Raw genomic sequence first — 22,467 nt, 5'->3', positions numbered from 1 at the left:
CTAATAAAAAAAAGGTTAAAAATTAAAAGTTCTAGTTACTTTTTAAAGTAACCGAAAAATTGGAGGGCAACTAGGCTTCCTTTCCCACCCCCTTTTCTGGAAATCGTCTGATCAAAACTAAGTGAAAGCCATTTTGCCAAAAAAAGAATTAATATGCAAATTTCATTTTAATTGTTTATGTGCGGAGAGCCAAAATCAAATAAGCATTAATTCAAAAACGTTCAGAAATTAAATATCAAAAAACTAGTTTTTTTAACTGAAAAGAGCGACATTAAAGCTTAGAACGAACAGAAATCACTCCGTGTCGGAAAGGGGATGTTTCCTTCTCAACGCCCCGCTCTTTAAACTAAAGTATTTTACTGTTTAATAAAGTAGAATTGAGAGAAAGATTCTTTTAAGTTTTTTTTAAAGATCCTAAAAAAAATATTGTAAAGAGCGAGGTGTTGAGGAGGGGACAACCCCCTAATATATGTAATAATATTTATTCGTTTGAAGTTTTTATGCTGCTCCTTACTTTCAGTTGAAAAAAACTTGTTTTTTTTTAATTTGATTTCTGATCGTTTTTCAAATCATACCCAGGTCTAACCAAGATATGAAGTGCGGTGTCGGTGCCCCTAATCTCCGGCTTATAAATTGTACATATCAATTTTTGTAAATTGATTGGTGGCGTCCCACTTTTTAGTTTTTATGTTTAAGGATTAAAATTTTGGATTGTAGTTGAAATCTTCGTCAAAATTTGAATGTCTAGTCAGAATTTTCGCTGAACAGTGGTTTTTTGGGGTAAGTCCTTAATTAAGTTTTTACTACGGAATTCTCAGTGGATGGAAAGGGGTATTATTGTTCTAATGGATGTAAGTTACGCGCGGCTTTGAATCCTCTACTTGGCTTAAGTCATCTCCACCTATACACACTGCTCTCTGATACTTAAATACCATTTAAAAACATGTCTACATTGAAACCTTGCATATAAAAGAAAAATAGAAATATTACGAATTAAGGAAAAAACAATAATGGAAAACTCAAAGGAGAAAACAGATAAAACGTGACTTTGGCCAGTAGCAACAAGACAAGAAACCAAATCAACGTGGATATTTCTCTAGAGGATAGGGCCTTTAGAATTTGTTCCCAGGAATTTCTGGATTCGGAATTATTGTATTTAAGGGACATTTTAATTTGTAATGACTACTCAAGTAGATTTGTTAACAAATTAATAAAAAATTGACGTATTAAATATGGGTTTAGGGAAAAAATTAAACAGATTTTACAGAAATATAACATTGATTAAACAAACACAACTTAGAAATAGTAGGGAAATTTTTTCAAGACATTGGAATTCAGTTCAGTGAATATTTTGGCCCTATATCCAAGGGCCGTCTTCGGCACAACACCAGAATATATATATATATATATATATATATATATATATATATATATATATATATATATATATATATATATATATATATATATATCAACAGTTTGTTGAAAGATTTATTGAACATCCTAATTCAATAGCAAAGTTCTAAAATTAAGCAAACCTCCTTAAACTTTTGTTTCGGCGTTGGCTGAGCACATTATCTTCAGCCCTGATCATCATGTAAAATTTGATAATGCCAGGACCATTTCTAATGACAGAGATTATACTCAATTGGCGAGGGAAGCTATTGAAATTAATGAGATGTGTTTGCAAATGATTCAGTAAATATGGATACAGAAAATTTAAATATTGATCTAATTTATAATATTCTTCTGAAAAATGAACCAGTTGCTAACTAGGGTAATTAGATTTTACAAAATTTCCTAGGAATGAGATTAAATACAAAACCAAGGAGAGTTGCATCAGTAATAGCAAACAATAGGATTATTTTGCAATAGAATGATTAACTTAATTTTCATTTTATATAATATTTATCCAGTTGCTTTAGTGCTTTCATCGAAGCAACTCTATTAGTAACAGTAACTCTAGTAGTCTGTTGCGACAGTTGTCGTTTAACATTGGTGGAGTTTTTTTTATGTGTTTTTATTTTAGTTTTTAATCTTTGTTTCTTTTACGCTGAAGACGCCTCGTTTTTATACTGGCGAAATATCCGCGTTTATTTGGTTTTTGTCTTTTTGCTACTGGCTGATGTCTGTGTTCTCTCTTTGTTTCCTTGGTATGGCTGACCAGTTCGGCTTAAGATCATTCATTACCATTTAAAATTGTTCAAAAAAAATCTGGTAGTATTTGCCTCCACCCTCACCAACGAGAAATGTCCTGGTAAGGCTGATAATGTTTCCCTTGCCTTTTCCAACTCTATGCCGATTTGCACGTGAATTTAATAGTTTATTCTACACAGATCAGTATTATCGCAATAGAAAGAGCACATTTAGTCCCCTCTCCCCCTCAGTGCCATTAATATATGTTTAGACTGAAAATATTTCCGGGAATAAAAAGAGATTAGATGTTAATTTCTCCAGCTTCCCCTTCCCTAAAACACTATATCTATATTTCTATCTTTATCTGAAGGTGCATTGAGAGTTAGGATAGCTAGGCATTGAAATGCACTACTTGAATGTCATAAACTTGATTTTGCAATAAGAACGGAGATATAATCCCATAGCACCCTTACTTAGGCTAAGTCTAAATGAAGAGGAATGAGAGATTAATTCTTTACCCCCCTCCAATCCCACAATATCGGAAGTATCACGGAGTGTTAGACAATTTTAGGGACTGAAATCCACCCACAGCCCCTTCTTAAGAATTGCTGATATACAAATATAAGTCATTAAATATAATTTCATGAAAAATCAAGTGCATCAACTTAGGTAATTCAAGCATTAAGATCAATGTCCATATTACCAATTTATCTTCTATAGACTTCGTGACTTTTCACGATTGAATGCCCTATCGATTGCAATCGATAGCCACAAAACGGCAGAAAACGTCACTTTCCCGTAACGCAATCTTTTTGGTAACACATCAAGGACGCTAGAACTTTTAAATTGCGTGCGAATGAACCCTCTTCTGATCTTCTAGGACCCATTGGTTCGGTATGATCACCCCTGGGGAATAAAACAACAAATAAACACGTATCTGTGATCTTTCTTCTGGAAAAAAATAAAACTCCTTATTTTTATGGCACTTGGTATTTACCAAATGGCATATAGCGATCGCAAATTCTGTCGGTCTGTCAGTCTCTCTGTCCCGGTTTTGCTAGTTTAGGCACTTCCATATAAGATAGGACGATGAAATTAAGCGTGCATATAAGGGACCTGACCATTTTTAATTAGAAATAGTCATTTCCTCGATTTGACCATCTGGGGGGGGGGGGGGGTTGGGGGACGGTTAATTTTGAAAAATTAGAAAAAGTGAGGTATTTTTAAATTACGAATGGGTGATCGGATCCTAATGAAATTTGATATTCAGAAGGATATCGTGTCTCAGAGCTCTCGTTTTAAATCCCGACCGGATCTGGTGAAATTGTGGGGAGTTGGAGGGGGAACCTAAAATCTTGGAAAACGCTTAGAGTGGAGGGATTGGGATGAAACTTGATGGGAAAAACAAGCTCAAGTCCTAGATACGTGATTGACATAACCAGAACGGATCTGCTCTCTTTGGAAGAGTTGGGGGGGGGGGGGGTAATTCTGAAAAATAAGAAAAAATGTATTATTTTTAACTGACGAAGGAGTGATCGGATCTTGATGAAATTTTATATTGAGAAGGATCTCGTAACTCTTATTTTAAATCCCGACCGGATCCAGTGTCATTGGGGGGGGGGGCCTGAAATCTTGGAAAACGCTTAGATTGGAGAGATCAGTATGAAACTTGGTGGGTAGAATAAGCAAATGTCATAGAAACGTGATTGACGTAACCGTTGGAGTTGGAAGGGGAAACCAGAAATCTTGGAAAACATGAAAATTGAGGTATCTTTATCTTATGAATGGGTGATCGGATCTTAATTAAACTTGATATATAGAAAGAGGGGGGTGTTTTTTTTTTTGGGGGGGGGGGTGTTAATTCGAAAAAATTAGAAAACCTTAGGTATTTTTAACTTACGAAAGGGTGGCCGGATCTTAATGAAATTTGATATTTAGAAAGAGCTCATGTCTCAAAGCTCTTATTTTAAATCCAAACCAGATTTGGTGACACTGGGGGGAGTTGGAGGGGGAAACCGGAAATCTTGGAAAACGCTTAGAGTGGAGAGATCGGGATGAATCTTGGTGGGTAGTATAAGCATATGTCGTAGATACGTATTAACGTAACTGGACTGGATCCACTCCCTTTGGGGAATTAAGGGGGAAGGGTCCAATGCTTTCGCGAGTTCGGTTCTTCTGGACGTGCTAGGACGATGAAAATTGGTAGGCATGTCAGGGACCTGCACGAATTTACTTGATAAAGTCGTTTTCCCAGATTCAACCATCTGGGTGGCTGAAGGGAGAGGAAAAATTCGAAAAAATGAGGTATTTTTAACTTACGAGTGGGTGATCGGATCTGAATGAATTTTGAATTTAGAAGGATCCCGTGTCTCAGAGCTCTTATTTTAAATCCCAACCGGCATTAAGCCTCTGATTTTTATTTTAAATCAATCTATTGATTCTTAGAATTTTGCTGGAGCTCATGCCCTATGAGCTCTTGGCTCTTCTAACCTCGCCACAAGTGCCATATGAGCTCTTAGCTTTTGTTTTAGACAGGAGCTTGAAAAGTCTATAGTGGGATTCTCTGATATTAAGAACATCAAGGTGTGATTTTCATTAAGATAGCTTGACTTTTCGGGTTGTTTCACCCTTCTTTCGGAAATCGGGTGAATTTTCCTAGTACTTTAGCTTATGATGGGCAAAATTCAAGTTAACTTATTTCTTATGTTTGGAAGCAGCATAAAAAGGTAATTCTTTTGATGTATTAATTGCTATCAAAATACTTTTTTATTGGCCCTGGTCGCTCCCTACTTACAGTTCACTACCATTAACCATTTAAAAAGTGTCAAAGATATTTGTTTTGATTTTATACAAGATTTTCTTCATTGAAACATCCCCTCCATTAACTATTCCATTTCTACTCAGTAAGTTTCTATTCAGTATTCAGTAAATGTCCGTTGATCTTGATAGATTGTTTGCGATTTTAATAATTCGCTTTGACAGAAGAGGTCCATATGACACTAAAGTTTAAACGGGAGAAGTATAAGACAGGCAAGTATTCCTATGTAAATAACGAAAAATTGTCGGTTCTCTTCAAGAAATCGCTACGTGCTGAAGAGGCCTGGCACAGCATGGTGATCTTGTGTAATTGAATAACTATAGGACTTCCAAATTAATGATCTTTTTCAAATAGATCAAAATTTTCGTTCCTCCAAGTTTTCATAGTTTTATTTTAAATACCCTGAATAAACATAATACACCTTTCTAGAATTCAGATGATCCAGCCAATTAAGCTATGGGGTAGAATGGTGGAAGGGGCTTAATGGCACGGAATTCCTAAATCTTCTACATAACTATAGCATTTGCTGTTACAAGAAACGTTGCCCCTACTCCTTTCTATGGGCTAAACCAGGACTTCTTAAAATATCTTCATTCACAACCCCATTTATGACTCCGAGTTTCCTGACAACCCCATATAGATATAAAAGAAAGATAAATACATACTTTTTTTTAATCTATATATATAAAAATAAGTTGTCTGTGGATCTGTGGATCTGTGGATCAGGTGTGACGTCGTGTTTGTCCGCATATGACGTCTGAATTATTTCACACTAATACAAAAGAAGAAAAAAACTAAAAAAGGTAAAAACTACAAAAAAAACTAAAAAGAAAAAAAAACTAAAAAAGCTAAAAAACTAAAAAAAACTAAAAAAAGGTAAAAATCCAATAACTAAAAAAAAACTGAAAAAAATAAAAAAAAGGCAAAAACTACAAAAAAAATAAAAACTAATAAAAAAACTAAAAAAGCTAAAAAACTAAAAAAACTAAAAAAAAACTAAAAAAAGGTAAAAAACTAAAAAAAAACTAAAAACTAAAAAAGAAAAAAACTAAAAAAAAGGAAAAAACTGAAAAATAAAAGAGAAAAAGAAAACTAAAAAAATATGAATAAATATATATAAAAATAAGTTGTTTGTGGGTTATGTCTGTCTGTCTGTCTGTCGAGTGACATCGTGTTTGTCCGCATATGACGTCTGAATTATTTCACACTAATACAAAAGAAGAAAAAAAACTAAAAAAGGTAAAAACTACAAAAAAAACTAAAAAGAAAAAAAAACTAAAAAAGCTAAAAAACTAAAAAAAAACTAAAAAAAGGTAAAAAACTAAAAAAAACTGAAAAAACTAAAAAAAGGCAAAAACTAAAAAAAAAAAACTAAAAACTAATAAAAAAACTAAAAAAGCTAAAAAACTAAAAAAACTAAAAAAAGGTAAAAAACAAAAAAAAACTAAAAACTAAAAAAGAAAAAACTAAAAAAAAAGGAAAAAACTGAAAAATAAGAGAAAAAGAAAACTAAAAAAATATTAATAAATATAAAAAATATAAATATAAATATAATATAAATTAGCAATCAACAAAGCACCGAGACACAAATGACGACCGGGACACAGGGAGTATAAATGACGACCAGGACATAAGTAAAAAAAAAAAACTAAAAAAATGGTAAAAACTACAAAAAAACTAAAAACTAATAAAAAAACTAAAAAATCTAAAAATCTAAATAAACTAAAAAAGAAAAAAAAGAAAAAAGGAAAAAAATAAAGGAGAAAAACAAAACTAAAAAACGAATGTATATACAGACCGGGACACCGGGATACAAATGACGACCGGGACACAGGGAATATAAATGACGACCGGGACACAGGGACACAACTACAATGGGGACGCCGGGGGGCACAGGGGGATATAAATGACGACCGGGACACCGGGACACAAGGAATATAAATGACGCCCGGGACACTCAAAGAGAAATCACAGACTGGAACACCGGGACACAAATGACGACCGGGACACAGGGAATATAAATGACGACCGGGACACAGGGACATAACTACAAAGAAGACGCCGGGGTGCACAGGGGGATATATAAATGACGATGGCGACTCAGGGAATGGTCGATTAGCAATCACCATCAACAAAGCTCAAGGGCAATCATTAGAATCATGAGGTATAGATCTGAATACGGATTGTTTTCCCATGGACCATTATATGTTGCATGTTCAAGAGTCGGTAAACCTGACAATCTATTTATATGCACAGACAATGGGACAGCAAAGAATGTTGTATATTCGCAAGTTTTACGTAGTTAAAAACATATATATATATATATATATATATATATGTATATATATATATATATATATATATATATATATATATATATATATATATATATATATATATATATATATATATATATATATATATATATCTATATTCACAGGTGGGACATAGGGACACAACTACAATGGCGCGTAACTAATATGGCGCGTAACGACTTACGCGCGCGGGGGGGCTTGGGGGGGGCGCGAAGCGCCCCCACCAACTAGGTGTTGGGGTGGCGCGAAGCGCCACCCCAACAGCTAGTAATCTATATTTATAAGGTAACAATATACACACGAAAATATGTTGTTTTAGAATTCGTTTAGAAGTATGCAAAAATCTAAATTAAGAATTGCTCAAAAAGCTGTAAAATTGTATTTATTATAGTTAAACAAAATATATGCTCTATTTTCATATCCTATTTTCCTATTGAGTGGAAAGTATAAATTTAAAATCAAAGAAAAAATTTAATGACATGGATGTGCCTGTTGTTTTTTTTCAATTGCATAACAAATTAGTCCTTGATGGCATGTTTGAGACTGATGGACAAAAGACTTCTTCAATATTTTTTAGCAATGAGCAATATTGGGATTTAATATCTGTTAAAGCTGGGAAAGTAACTTAACATAGATATGTTATTTTGAATTGTAGAAGATCTTGGAACACTGGATCTAGTTCTGGTTCAGAATTCAGTCGAATTTTTTTGGGGGGAAATTGTAGCTTAAGTGTGAGTTGCTCAAAAGCTCAGCAAATTCCTCTTGAGTTTTAAGTGACAGGTGGCCAATCTCACAAAAGATGTGGCCATTCAAAATCAGGTGGCCATTCAAAATGGCTTTTGGATCCAAGGTACCTTTTTGAAATCAATACTTAATGTTAAAATATACACAACTGTGTTTTTAGCACTTTTGAATGATCTAAAATAATATTTCGAATAAGCATTTACAATGATTTCTCTCGATTATAAGATTATCAACACTGGAAAACATCTCGATCGAATTGTTTTCTAATTTTCGAATATTGATTTTTTTTTTTTTAGTGAAACTTTCAATTTTATCATTCAAGGTAAATATATTGAAATTTCTTTCCTTGAAGAGACAGCTAGACACTGTTTAATTTCGCAATGATCTCTGACAAATAAGACAGCTTGGATAGTCATAAGTCATCTTGAAAAAAAAGCAGCAAGTTAATATTTTTCTTTGCTTAAAAATATTTCGATTTCATTCTTTCATAACAATTAAAAAAGACGAGTTTTTTTTAACTGAAAGTAAGGAGCGACATTAAAACTTAAAACGAACAGAAATTACACCATATATGAAAGGGTTGTTCCCTCCTCAACACCCCGTTCTTTACGCTAAAGTTTGACTATTTCTCTCAAGTCTACTTTTTAATACAGTAAAAGGCTGTAAAGATCAACTTTTCCATTCTTAACCTTAAGTTTCTGAAAATTCGTCCATTTTACAATGTATGTTTTTACCTGTAGTATGGTCCTTCATAGAACGACAAAATAACAACTCTTCCTCCATGTTTTCTTGATAAACATACCTGACAACTAAGCCAATTTCGTAATATCAGTTGTTTTGTCCAAGTGAACTGAAAATTTTGGGCTTTCTTTAATTCTTGTTACTAGTTGCACTAGATGGCCCTTGTTAATATCAGAAATTCTACTTGAGACAGTGTCATTCGACAAAGAATATTTTAAAAATCATCACCATGTTTACATCCATGTAGTATTTCTACGATATTAATAGCAGCAGGTAGTATAAGATCTTTTCCAACGATGGACGGCTTTTTATTTTTACATTTAGTCTTAAAATTCTTTTATAAGATTCTATCTTTTCTAATTTTAAAAAGCAGTGCCTTAAAGCAGTTTCCGCCGAAATCTTAAGGGTATTTGGTATCTTAAATCTCATTTTGTGACTCTGACGGTCGGCTGAGTGTCTCAAAGATAAAGCGCCCGCCAGCTCTTGGCTCGTGTTATTTTTACCAAAACAATATGACAGTACATATGCCGAAAGCAAATATCTTTCATTAATGGTCAGAAATTTTTCAAAGAATTTCTTTTCTTTACTTAAGGATTTATACAGTCTTTCAAAATATTTTTTGGTTTATTGACATACGAAACATACTTGGATTCAAGATGTCTTTTTAATTTTAATGGTTTCATACTATCCAAAGCCAATAATTTAGTGCAGTTCAAACCAAGTGGTTGTTCACAACCCTTACAAAGTTGAAATGTAAAGCCAGATTGAAGAAAAGACCGATAATATTTTTTTTTACTCATTAAATGCCCGTTTTACATAACTTTATCCTGCCCAAGGAGACTTCGTTGCAATATCATTTAAACCATTACCCTTTTTATTTAAGTTCAGCCATTTATCCATGGTCAAAAATTATTTTGATTTTTCCGCGACCCCATTGGGATCGCGACTCATAGTTTAAGAGGGCCTGGGCTAGACCAACGACTGTGACTTTTTTGCTCGAATTTATTGTTAGTTTTTATTTTTGGGTTTTGACTGTATTGGTTTTTAGGTCTTGGGGAAGGGAGTTTACCGGGAAACTATCGCTACTTCATTACTATTTTAGATCCGTGCTGGGACCTTTATTGATTGTTGTATTTGTGATTTTTTTTTTTTTTGACTATTTGCTCTAAGAGAGCAAGGGCATCGCTCCTCCAAGGATCAGTGTCTCCACTGGTTTGTGCACTAAATTGGCTCTGGAAATTCTATCTCTTAGAGAACTTTGAATTTTGACGGCTTATATTTTTTCGTTCTAGGGAGGGAAGAGAGACTTCCCTAAAATTTAATGAAAAAACCCATAACTAATACTACTAATACCAGTAATTCACTGCAGCAACAAGCTACCTGAGGCCAACATAGCTGCGCACGCTCTTCTTCCATTCCAAAAATTATACGCATAAAAATTATATACATAAAAACACATAAGATTTGGAAAAACAACGCTTTTTGTATTTTATGAAACGATATGATTTAAAGAAAACTAAAAAATCTGAGAAATCTTGATCTGAAAGAAAAATTCAACTCCACATTCCAAGTTTTTGCAAGTGTTTGGGAATATTTTAAACTTTATAGATTCTCATTAGTATTTGAGGGTAGTACTTGTATTTTTATCCTGACCTAAGAGTTAGAGCAAAAAAACTACAGAGAAGTTTATTTCCTTTTATTTTTTCTTTTCCATTATATTACTAACTTTCTTAGTCTTAACTAGCTTTTTAGTCTGTGGACTGTTCTTCACAACATTGTTTTCGTATTTATTTTTATGTTTTATAACAGTCAATTATACTGCAATAGTCAATAACGACTTATAGCTTTATATTTTAGTCAATTTATAATAGTAAATAATAAATTTTCATTAGCCTCGTTCATTTGCTCTTCATCTGTACTTAACGTTAATTTACAGATCTTCCATATGAAGATATTTTGAGGGATGGAACAGTTCTTTGCAAGTTAATGAATAAATTAAGCCCTGGATCTATACCTAAGTTCAACCAGAATGGAGGACAGTTCAAGTTTATGGAAAATATTAGCAAGTAAGTAGGAAATTCAAGCGTGATAAATGTTATTTCTAATCCTAATAATTGAATGCATTGTATAGCCGTCTGCAAAAAACTTCTTCCGTCTAAAGGCTAGTCCTTCCTCATTTAGCTCTATCTAAAAACTTTTTGGAAATATGTATGAATAATGAAACAAATTATATACAAATCTATAAAATACATTCAACTTTGCATATATACAAATTTACATTTATGCAAAAATACATGTAGCCTATACAAATAATAAATCTATAAAATCAAAATACATAAAATACATTCAAAACGTGGTCCTAGAACAGGTTATAGTATCAGAGGACCAAACCTTGCTCGGTAAAAAGAAAGACATTTTAAAAAATCTCTTTTTATGAATTGGTACCCCTGAACTATACAAAGGAGAAACAAACTTACTTTACTAGAAATCCATTCCAAAATGAAAATATTTTGAGTTGAATACTATTTATCTAAACGCCAAAGCTCCAATTGATCACCCTTTTCTTTTTGTCGTTCAAAAATCGGTTGACATTTTCTGTTGCATAACATTAAGCAAGGTGGCTAATTAGTTAACCAATCGCTGCTTACAAGTTTTATTTGCTCAGTTCGTTATCAGCACAGCATGGTTTTTACAAAGAAAGCACCTGATTATTTTTGTTATGGGATCTGATTGCAGTTATCATCTTTCCAAAAAGTCCAGGTAACTCAATTTCTTTATCTCATGCCATCTATTCCAATTCAATTTGCTCAGATGTCTCTAATTTCTTTTAGCAAAATGACTTATAAAAAGTACTACGGGAACCGGGAGTTTTTTTTTTCACACTGAAAAATTGTAATATGCTAGTTTTCAGAAAAAATATTCGATATATACATATATATATCGAAGAGATTTAGGCATAGACAGCCCTTCCTGTTGGCACCGAGCTTCTATTTTCTAGGAGAAGGGGGGAAGGGGTGGGGCTTTATTTTTGGAATTTGTAAGTCCATTTTAAAGTAAGTTGTATTGTATAAACTATATACATATATATATATATATATATATATATATATATATATATCGAAGAGATTTAGGTATAGACAGCCCTTCCTGTTGGCACCGAGCTTCTATTTTCTAGGAGAAGGGGTGGGGCTTTATTTTTGGAATTTGTAAGTCCATTTTAAAGTTAGTTGTATTGTATAAACTAAAATTAACATTTTGATGTTAAGCTCAGAGTTTCCGCCTATGGCATAAAAAGAGTAGACGAGGTATTTTCCTTACAGCTAAAGGTATGTTATTTTGAACGTTTTTTCCCCTCCCTCTTTTGTGCCAAATGTTGTACTTCAATGCGGAATTGTAGATCTTTCCGCTGAATCTATTGTTAAAAAAAATGGAATGCTAAGTCAAGGAACATTTCAAGACTGGATTTATAATGAAGTTGACACCAAAAACTGAGTTTTTCTGATGGAAGTAAAGAGCAAAATTAAAACATAAAACAGGCGCAACTATTGCTTCCCCGTCCATGCAATATAAATGCAAAAGTAGCACTTTACTGAAAACACAAAACTATCTATGGTTTTAATACATAGGGAAAATTGACGTTTATGACTTGAATTCGCTGAATTTGGAGTAACTGTGTTAAAATGGGCCCAATTTAATTAGTGGCTTTGTTTTCGTTTTTAAAATGAATGTTTGATGTCTAGTAGAGGTAATCAAACAGTTCGTGGTAACGAACTGTTGTAAGGAGCGATCCGGCTCAATAGTAACCAAAAATCTAAAAAATTGAATTTTGATATCAATAGCTACATCAAAAGAATCGCATTTTAATTCTGATTTTAAATATATAAGTTTCATCAAGTTTAGTCTTAGCCATCAAAAGTTACGAACCTGAGAAAATTTGCCTTATTTAGGAAAATAGGGGGAAACACCCCCTAAAAGTCGTAGGATCTTAACGAAAATGACACCATCAGATTCAGCGTATCAGAGAACCCTAATGTAGAAGTTTCAAGCTCCTATCTACAAAAATGTGGAATTTTGCATTTTTTGCCAGAAGACAAATCACGGGTGCGTGTTTATTTGTTTGTTTGTTGTTTTTTTTTTTGTTTTTTTTTCCAGGGGTCGTCGTATCGACCAAGTGGTCCTAGAATGTCGCAAGAGGGCTCGTTCTAACGGAAATGAAAAGTTCTAGTGCCCTTTTTAAGTGACCAAACAAATTGGAGGGCATCAAGGCCCCCTCCCACGCTCATTTTTTCCCCAAAGTCAACGGATCAAAATTTTGAGATAGCAATTTTGTTTAGCATAGTCGAAAATCATAATAACTATGTTTTTGGGGATGACTTACTCCCCCACAGTCCCTGGGGGAGGGGTTGCAAGTTACAAACTTCAACCAGTGTTTACATATAATAATGGTTATTGGGAAGTGTACAGACGTTTTCAGGGGGATTTTTTGGTTTTGGGGGTAGGGCTGAGGGAGGGGGCTATGTGGGAGGATCTTTCCTTGGAGAAATATGCCATGGGGGAAAAAAATTCAATGAAAAGGGCGCAGGACGAATCTGGTCACGTTAGAAAAAAACGTCAAATTAAGAGCTTAATATACAATGCTGGGTGTTCGGAGCCTCTCTATTATGGAGTATAATTTGAAAATAACACAACTATACGAGCGATAAAACATATATACCACAACCATAACTCAACTAACGAAAGAACTGCTAAGAGATAACACAACTATAAAGCGAAAACTAACGGGAAAATAAACGGACTAAGAGGTGGAAGGGGCCCAGAGAAAAAATATAATCCTTTTTCAATTTTGAGCCTAACTTCCGCAAAGAAGTAATAATGTCAGAAGCCCCGAAATACCGAATTATTTTCTTTTCAAACAGTTCATGGTAAGGAACTGTAGTAAGGGGCGACCCGGCTCAATAGTAAACGAAACTCTAAAAAACGGAATTTTGATGCTAAAAGATACATAAAAAGAATCGAATTTTTACGCTGATTCTAAATATATAAGTTTCAATTAATTTAGTCTTTGTCATCAAAAGTTACGAGCCTGAGAAAATTTGCCCTATTTTGGAAAAAAGGGGGAAACATCCCCTAAAAGTCATAGAATCTTAACGAAAATCACACTATCGCATTCGGTATATCAGAGAACTCTATAGCAAAAATTTCAAGCTCCTATCTAAAAAATGTGGAATTTTGTATTTTTTGCCAGAAGACAAATCACGGGTGCGTGTTTATTTGTTTGTTTGTTTTTTTTTGTTTTTTTTTCCCAGGGGTCATCTTATCGACCAAGTGGTCCTAGAATGTCGCGAGAGGGCTCATTCTAACGGAAATGAAAAGTTCTAGTGCCCTTTTTAAGTGACCAAAAAATTGGAGGGCAAATAGGCCCCCTCCCATGCTCATTTTTTCCAAGAGTCAACAGATTAAAATTTTAAGATAGCCATTTTGTTCAGCATAGTCAAAAACCATAATAACTATGTCTTTGGGAATGACTTACTCCCCCACAATCCCTGAGGGAGGGGCTGCAAGTTACAAACTTTGACCAGTGTTTACATATAGTAATGGTTATTAGGAAGTGTACAGACGTTTTCATAGGGATTTTTTGGTTTGGGGGCGGGGTTGATGGGAGAGGGCTTTGTGGGAGGATCTTTCCTTTGAGGAATATGTCATGGGGGAAGAAAAATTCAATGAAAAGGGCGCAGGATTTTCTAGCATTACTATAAAAAAAAAACAATGAAAAAATAAACATGAAAACGTTTTTTCAAATGAAAGTAAGGAATAGCATTGAAATTTAAAACGAACAGAGATTATTACGCATATGAGGGGTTCTAAAAATACTTTAGCATAAAGAGCGAGGTATTTAGGAGGAGATAAATACTTCGCTCTTTATGCTAAAATATTTTTAGTGATTTCAACTATTTATTCTACGGCCTTTTTGATTCAGGGGTCATTCTTAAAGAATTGGGACAAAACTTACGATTTAGTGTAAAGAGCGAGGTATTAACGAGGGTACAAACCCCCTCGTACACATAATAAAAATATAAGAATATAAAAGTTTGTTACGTAAGTTAATTCTTAAGTTACGTATATTTTTTACTAATAAAAACGTTCGTTGAATATTAAAAGTTCTAGTAGCCTTTTTAAGTAACCGAAAAATTGGAGGGCAGCTAGGCCTCCTTCCCCACCCCTTATTTCTCAAAATCGTCTGATCAAAACTAAGAGAAAGCCATTTAGCCAAAAAAAATTAATATACTAATTTCATTTCAATAATTTATGTGCGGAGAGCCAAAATCAAACATGCATTAATTCAAAAACGTTCAGAAATTAAATAAAAAAAACTTGTTTTTTTAACTGAAAGTAAGGAGCGACATTAAAACTTAAAACGAACAGAAATTACTCCGTATATGAAATGGGTTGTCCCCTCCGCAGTCCCACGCTCTTTACGCTAAAGTTTTTAATTGTTTTAAAAAGTAGAATTGTGGCAAAGAGTCAAACTTTAGCGTAAAGAGCGTGGGACTGCGGAGGGGACAACCCATTTCATATACCGAGTAATTTCTGTTCGTTTTAAGTTTTGATGTCGCTCCTTACTTTCAGTTAAAAAAACTAGTTTTTTTTTATTTAATTCGATTTCTGGAGCGGGTATTATTTCAATTCTTCTTGATATCGAAGGATACTTAAGTTTGTCTTCGGATCTTCAAATTTATATTTATAGTTCTTGATATTGCAGCTGGTAAGACCGATAAGTTACCGATATTTTTATATAGCTCTTGATATTGCAGCTGGTAAGACCAATAAGACCGATATTTTTATATAACTTGAATCTGCTGAATTTGGAGTAACTTTGTTAAAATGGACCCAGTTTAATTAGTGACTTTGTTTTTGTTTTTAAAATGAATGTTTGATGTCTTGTACAGGTATTTGGATTCTTGGAGTGGGCATTATTTTATTTCTTCTTGATTTCGAAGGATACTTAAGTATGTCTTCGGACCTTCAAATTTATAGTAATAGATCTTGATATTGCAGCTAGTAAGACCAATAAGTTACCTAATAAATCAGTATGTAAATTTTTAATTCAGCTTACCAACTTTGCGGTCACTAGTATATTATTTCTTTGTTTCTTGAGTTTTGAAAGAATATAAATTGTATCAGAACCAACACTCTTGCGTTTCCAGTAATAATTAATCATGAAACTTCGATGTATTATTCTTCTTTAGACCCATTTCATACGTAAAGGGTGATTGTGGAAGGATTGCAATTTCAGTTTAGTATCCTTTTTAAGAGCAAAAGGGATTAAAGAGCAATTGCCCCCCTCCCCTAGCACTTTTATGGTTTTCCTTCCGACCAAGATATCTGATCAAAATTCGAGATTACAGTTTTATTTACAATAGTATGAAGGTCAAATAACCATGCCTCCAGGGAGGATATGATCCCTCATAAACCTGGGAAAAAGGGCTATAAATTATGTAAGTTACCCATTGTTTAAGTATAGGGTTTGTTACTGGGAAGGGGGCTCATGTTTGATCCCAGGTCTCCAAAAACTTCAAATGTATTAAGATGAATTTAAAAGAAAAACTGTCGAGCAAAGTAAAAAAAAGAAACAATAGGCGCATGCTTGTTGCCAATAAGGCGTATCAGCATTACCTCAAGAACGGCTGAAGGTATTAAATGAAAACTTATAGGACATGTTAAGGGCCACGCCCCCAACAGCCTTTGAGGCGAAGGTTGCAAATTACGTAATTTGCCAGTTGTTTACGTAAAGGACTTATAATTTGAAAAAGAGGGAATGTTTGATCGTGGGTGGGTCCGAAAAGGCTGCGGACATAAAATTGAAAATCCCGGGAATATTGAAGGGGATGTTGAAGTAAGTCAAAATATGCTATATGTATCCAGTTTATCAATATATCTGAAATATCTTAAGAACGGCTAAGGGTATAAATTTGAAATTTTCAGGGCCACAACTAATACTACTATTTCTGTGACCACGACTGCTTACAACTGTGCATCCTTGTGACTCCAACTACGACTACTTGCTACTACAGTTGTAGCTGCTTACGACTGTGATTATGACTTCTTGCGAATGCAATTACTTCTACTTGTAATAACTGTCAGGAAATGCCTTGGGGTGTTGAAGGAAATGAAAACGCACTATGTACAAGATGGTTGTAAAAAGGGTTTGCCAGCAATTATCTCAGGAACGACTAAGCGTGTTAAGCTGCAACTTTCAGGGCATGACGAAGGGAGTGTTGAAAAGTGATCAGAAGGTAAGTAGCCCTCACCCTCACCCTTTTAGATATCCCATCGACACTTATAGAAATTTTCAATGAGCCATTTTTTCAAAACAGTCTGAACGACCTAATAACTATACCTCCGGGGAGGCCTTGCCCTCCACATCCCCATGGGAAAATCTTGTAAATCAAGCGAATTAGCCATTGTTCATGTTTAGAATTTATCATTTGGGAAGAGAGAATGTTTAATCCTGGGTGATTCTGAAAGGGCTAAGGGTACTAAGGGTATGAAAGGGCTTCAGTGAACTTTTCAGGAAGTCGCAAGTAGTGGCAGTCGCGGTTCCAGGTAGTCGAAGTAGCAGTCACAAATATTCAGAGACGTAAGTAGTCACAGTCACTCTGTCAATTATTTGGAGTCACAGTCACGAGAAGTTACAGCCACAGGCCTAAGTAGCAGGAGAAACAAGTAGTTGTCGCTGCCACAGTTACGTGTAGTTGCAATAGCGGTTCCAAGTAGTCATAGTTGCAGTCAAAGATAGGCGGATTTACAGTCACAAGGGGTTGGAGTCACAATTAGTCACAGATATAAGTATTTGTAGTTAAAAGTAGTCACAAACGCAAGCAGTCTTAGTCGTAAATATTCACCTCCCCCCTTCACCAAAATCCTACAGACAATTCCAACTCCACTAAAAAACCCTGGAATTCCCCCTGGAAAATTCCTCCCCACTAAAAATTCTGCTTGTTGAAGATACCCCCTTCTTGCAACCCTCCCACCTGGAAAATGTAAGTATTTATCCTGATAACAAATACTATATGCAAATAAATGACAAATTTCATAATTTATAGTCCTTTCCCAGGGGGTTATGCATTTCCAGAGGCATAGTTATTGAACCGCTTTAACTATGTTGAACAACATAGCTCTATCAAAATTTTGGTCGAATGACTTTCGAGAAAAAAGGGCGCGGAAGGGGGCCCACTACCTTACACTAGGACACTAAGGACACTAGAACTTTTGATCTCCGTTTGGTCGATCCCTCATCCAATCGTTTTGGATCGTCTGTTCGATACGATCCCCCTGGGAAAAAGAGAGAGAGAGAGAAAAAAAAAGAAGAAATAACCAGGCATCCGTGATCCCCCCCCCGGAAAAAAAAATTAATGACTTCCACATTTTTAAAGATGGAAGCTTCAAACTTGTGTAGTAAGGTTCTCTGATTCGTTGAACCTGATAGTGCAATTTTCATTAAGATTTCTTTAGTTTTTAGGGGTGTTTCTCCACTTCATTCGTTACCGCGAACTGTTTGATAAGTAGTTTTCTGTTACACATCATGTGCGAGCATCTACTTGTGTTTCTGTATGTGTGAATCTTTTTCATCTAGGCGTGTACGTCAATGTGTTTATCTTTGTCTGCGTTGTTTGGTTTTGCCTTTGGTAAAATTTAAATGTATCCTCGTGTTTTCCAAAAAAGAACAAGATAAATAATCAAGATATTGTTTCATCACTTTTCCATATGATATTAAGTGAAAGCGTTGAAAAGAAAAGGCTGAAGAAAGATAAAGACTTAAAATAGTTAAAAAATTTTTTGTAAAAACTGTCTTGGCCAGTTTGGTCTGCCATTGTCTATGGTCTCTTGGATAAAGTTATTTAAGTTTAAGATTAATTTTTAAATGAAGATTGGAAGAAAAAAAATTATGGTGGAGATTAATGATTTCTTTATGCTCTTGTAGGTTCCAGGAAGCATGTAAAATCTATGGTGTTCCCGAACAGGATGTATTTCAAACATCTGATTTGTGGGAAAGGAAAGATGTAGCGATGGTTACAACAACTCTTTTCGCTTTAGGACGTACTGTGAGTATTATCTATGCAACTAAGGTATTTAAGACTGGTAGCAAGCTAATAAAAAGAAAAGAATTAGGTATTCTAAAAATATTCTCATATATTTTTTTTATGCCTGATGTTGCTACAAGTACTGCCACAGCCATAGTAAAGGTAAAGAAGTTGGTGGTTAGACCTGTAATTCCGGTAATTCATCTAAGCGTCAAATAATAAGCAAAAACCGTTCGATTATGTTTCGGCTAAATTTTTAATTCACCTTAATGTTCCATCAACTGCAATGGAATATCTGTTCTATCAAAAGATGCAAGTTACTCATTTTTGGAACTTGCTTCGGTTGATAGTTAATCAATGTTGTTGTTTTTATCATTTTTCGTTCCACTGCCCGTTGGCTGATGGGCAGTGGCTGATGTTCCTGCTGATTTTTTTTACTGATTTTTGTGTGTTTTATCGGTTCTTTTGCAAAACAAAGAACAGCGGGAAAGACCATGGTCTATACAGACTTAGTATTTTGCGTGGTTTTACATCCTGGAATGCTTTAATATCTGATTATTCTAAACATTCCTATTTTAACGAAATATTTGGAAATATTAGCTTTCAGTTTAAGGCTCTGTTGATTTCTGCAGTCTAACTAATTTTTCGTTTAGTAAAATTACTAAAATTATTAGTAAAAATTCGTTTAGTAAAATTACTAAATTATTTAGTAAAATTCGTTTAGTAAAATTACTAAAATTATTAGTAAAATTCGTTTAGTAAAATTACTAAAATTTAGTAAAATATTACTAAAATTACAAAAATTATTTTAGTTTTAAAATAAGCAGAGTGTAAGAGCCAGAAAACGTAAATCTGTGTACTTCACAAGCTGCTCACCATCCTGCCTATTAACTGACGTAAAAATAGTGTTAACAAAAATTTGTACTTAAGGATATGGCCATAGGTCATGGCCCTCTCCTAGCCCCGAAAAAGTGATGCTACGCCATGGATTTAGCCTGTCTCAAGATACAGATTTAGTAAAAGTTTCGTTTTAAGGTGTGTGTTACCCTTTTTGATTCCTGCATTCTTGTTGGAATGTTAGGCTTCTATATTGACTAGCCCATAATTTTTTAGTTCGTTTTTGGAGCGCTAGCGCTACCACTACATGCCTGAGCGTTCTTAACTAAAAACAGGATAACGAACTTACAAGAGAATGGTGAACGTTTTATCTCCATCCAGCTCTATGTATAAGTTTTATTTTGGCTACCTCCCGAGAGACTTCCAAAAAGGGTAGAGTAGTTTTTGTGTTCTCATCCCTGCCTGGAGCTAGGGTATGCAAGCTTTCTCCCTCCTATTATGAGTGATTTATTTATTCAGAGGTACAGCCTTTGTCTATCTGGGTGATATGCAAAATCAACGAAAAATATAATCCCCCCCCCAAGAAAAAATCTAGAGTATCTCCTTTTCATTTTAGATGCTAATGCTTTCATGGCTTAAAGATATATTTTCATTTTTCTTTTCGTTTTGCAAAAGAGTTCTCTGATATACTAGAATTCGATGACTTTATTTTCATCAAGATCACTTCCTTTTGGGGGTATTTTACTCCCTTTTCGGAAATTAGGCGAATTTTTTTTAGGGTCATAACTTTTGACCCAGAACTTCAAGCTTAATAGATTTTAAATACTTAAAAATTTATAATAAAAATAAAGTCATAACAAAGTCATAATACTTAAGTCATAATAAAAAGCCAATTCATTTTATGTGGATATTTCTATGATATATAATTTTTTTAGAGTTTTGGTTACTTTTAGCCGGCCTCGCTCCTTACTGAAATTTTGCTACTACGAATTGTCTGAGGTGTGCCATCTGTATCTGATGACAGTCTGCTGAAAGTAGTCCCTCATTAAGGATCTCGGTGGTTGCATCTAGTAGCTTAGAATTATGTTTACTTCTACCCTATTCCAGAAACTGAAATACTCCAGAGCATACTCCGGTAGCTTTGCTGTTTTTAATTTTTTTTCATTGATCTTACCCACGCAAAGAAGCTTCTGTCATGCCTAAGCAATTAAATCTATCTTTCCGCTCTTGCGGTCTTTAGTGGTCCATTTGACTGTTTACATTCAAGTGGAATTAAATGTTTATACTTTAAAGATACAATATCTTAATGCTTCGAGCCACTACGTTTATTTAGGTTGCAATGCACAACCCTTGTACTATGCCTTTTAGTTGCATACTCCAATTAATTAGTTATATTCTCTTTATCTTTGTGTCCTTAACGCTGGTATTTTTATCATATTTTCTCTTGGCATTGTTTCTCCTGGCGCTAGCTGTTAGCGCTAGTTACTTGTAAAAATAGAGAGCTCTTTGCTATACATTTTCAAATCGAATAATATTCCTTGATATGTGTTTAAGCTCGGGGCTACCATACAAATTTGTGTAGACAATGGATGGACAATCCTTAAATAAAATTAGATTGCAACTTATTATAAAAAAAAAATCATTTACGAAGTTCCTTAGTTTAAAAAGTGAGGCCTTTTGTAGCTTGAAGATATTATTAGGTTTATATTTAACTTTCTTTTGCTACTTAAGTTCGACTTACTGGTTGTACAATTCTTCATTCTTGAAATTGTCTCATTGACAAGTTTTCAGTGGATAATTAATTGTGATGTTAAATGTTATTTTTGTTTCTCACAACAAGATTTCAGCAGTTCTAAAAAGAGTAAAATTAATGGTCATTCTTTTTCCCTACAACGTACTGAATATCCTCTCTTACCTCTCCTCTTAGATCTAGCACGGATATGTTATACCCATTTTTTTGCAATAAATTGCAAGTTTTTTTTACAGCCCCTGTATGCTAAATTTTATTAAATCTTAATTTTTAGATTACTTGGCGAAACCAATAAAATAGTTGTTTCTTTTATTTAAAGACATATAAACATCCAGAATGGCAAGGCCCATGGCTGGGGCCTAAGCCTGCATCTCAAAACCGTCGAACTTTTACAGAAGAACAATTGAGAGCTGGTGAAGCTGTGATTGGCCTTCAATATGGCACAAACAAAGGAGCTACACAGTCTGGGCAAAGCTTTGGGGCCACGAGGAAGATACTACTAGGAAAATAATGCTCCTTCGATGCTGCTATAAATTTGCTGTTTAAGTGAATACTTTGCTACTATGGAAAAATTATACCATTTTTGTTTTATTTTTCTTTGTTAGTTGTCATGAATTCCTTTTGCTTCTTTTCAAAATATTGGCTCATTTTTTCTTTTTCTTTTTATTGTTTTAATATATTTGTTCTCTTATCTATTTTGGTTGTTCCTCCTTACACTTCAAAAACTACGATTTCGTTAAGGAGACGTGTTTGATCCTGATTCTCCATATAGGCTAAGATTATTAGTATAAAAATTCAAGAAAATATGGATGGTGATGTCAGTCAAAATCAAAGCACCACTATTTGCAGGAAGGTTGTCAGAAGGTCTGAAGACAGCAATATCTAAAGAATGGTCTGAAACTCTGAATATTTTCGACTGCGACGATGACTACTTGGGACTACTTGCAAGCGTGACTACTTGCGACTAAAACTACTTGAGAATATGACTGCTATTGGCTGCGACTGCTTTCGACGGTCACCGTGTACACAGTGTGTACTTCTCAC

General features: G+C 34.2%; 1 protein-coding gene across 2 annotated transcripts in view; it reads left to right on the top strand.

Annotated features, from left to right (window-relative positions):
* The window catches only part of LOC136041904 (muscle-specific protein 20-like), a 93,809-nt gene extending 71,691 nt beyond the window's left edge, over positions 1 to 22,118 (top strand). For both annotated transcript variants that reach the window (XM_065726698.1, XM_065726699.1), the window contains exons 3-5: positions 10,691 to 10,820; positions 18,737 to 18,857; positions 21,743 to 22,118. In XM_065726698.1, coding sequence (XP_065582770.1) covers positions 10,691 to 10,820; positions 18,737 to 18,857; positions 21,743 to 21,934 — 443 coding nt within the window. In that variant the 3' untranslated portion in view covers positions 21,935 to 22,118. The remainder of the gene's footprint in view (positions 1 to 10,690; positions 10,821 to 18,736; positions 18,858 to 21,742) is intronic.
* The last annotated feature ends 349 nt before the right edge of the window (positions 22,119 to 22,467 follow it).

The sequence above is a fragment of the Artemia franciscana genome, unplaced genomic scaffold (genome assembly GCF_032884065.1).
Source record: "Artemia franciscana unplaced genomic scaffold, ASM3288406v1 PGA_scaffold_49, whole genome shotgun sequence".
Classification (NCBI taxonomy): domain Eukaryota; kingdom Metazoa; phylum Arthropoda; class Branchiopoda; order Anostraca; family Artemiidae; genus Artemia; species Artemia franciscana.
This window is presented reverse-complemented; position numbering and strand designations above follow the sequence as displayed.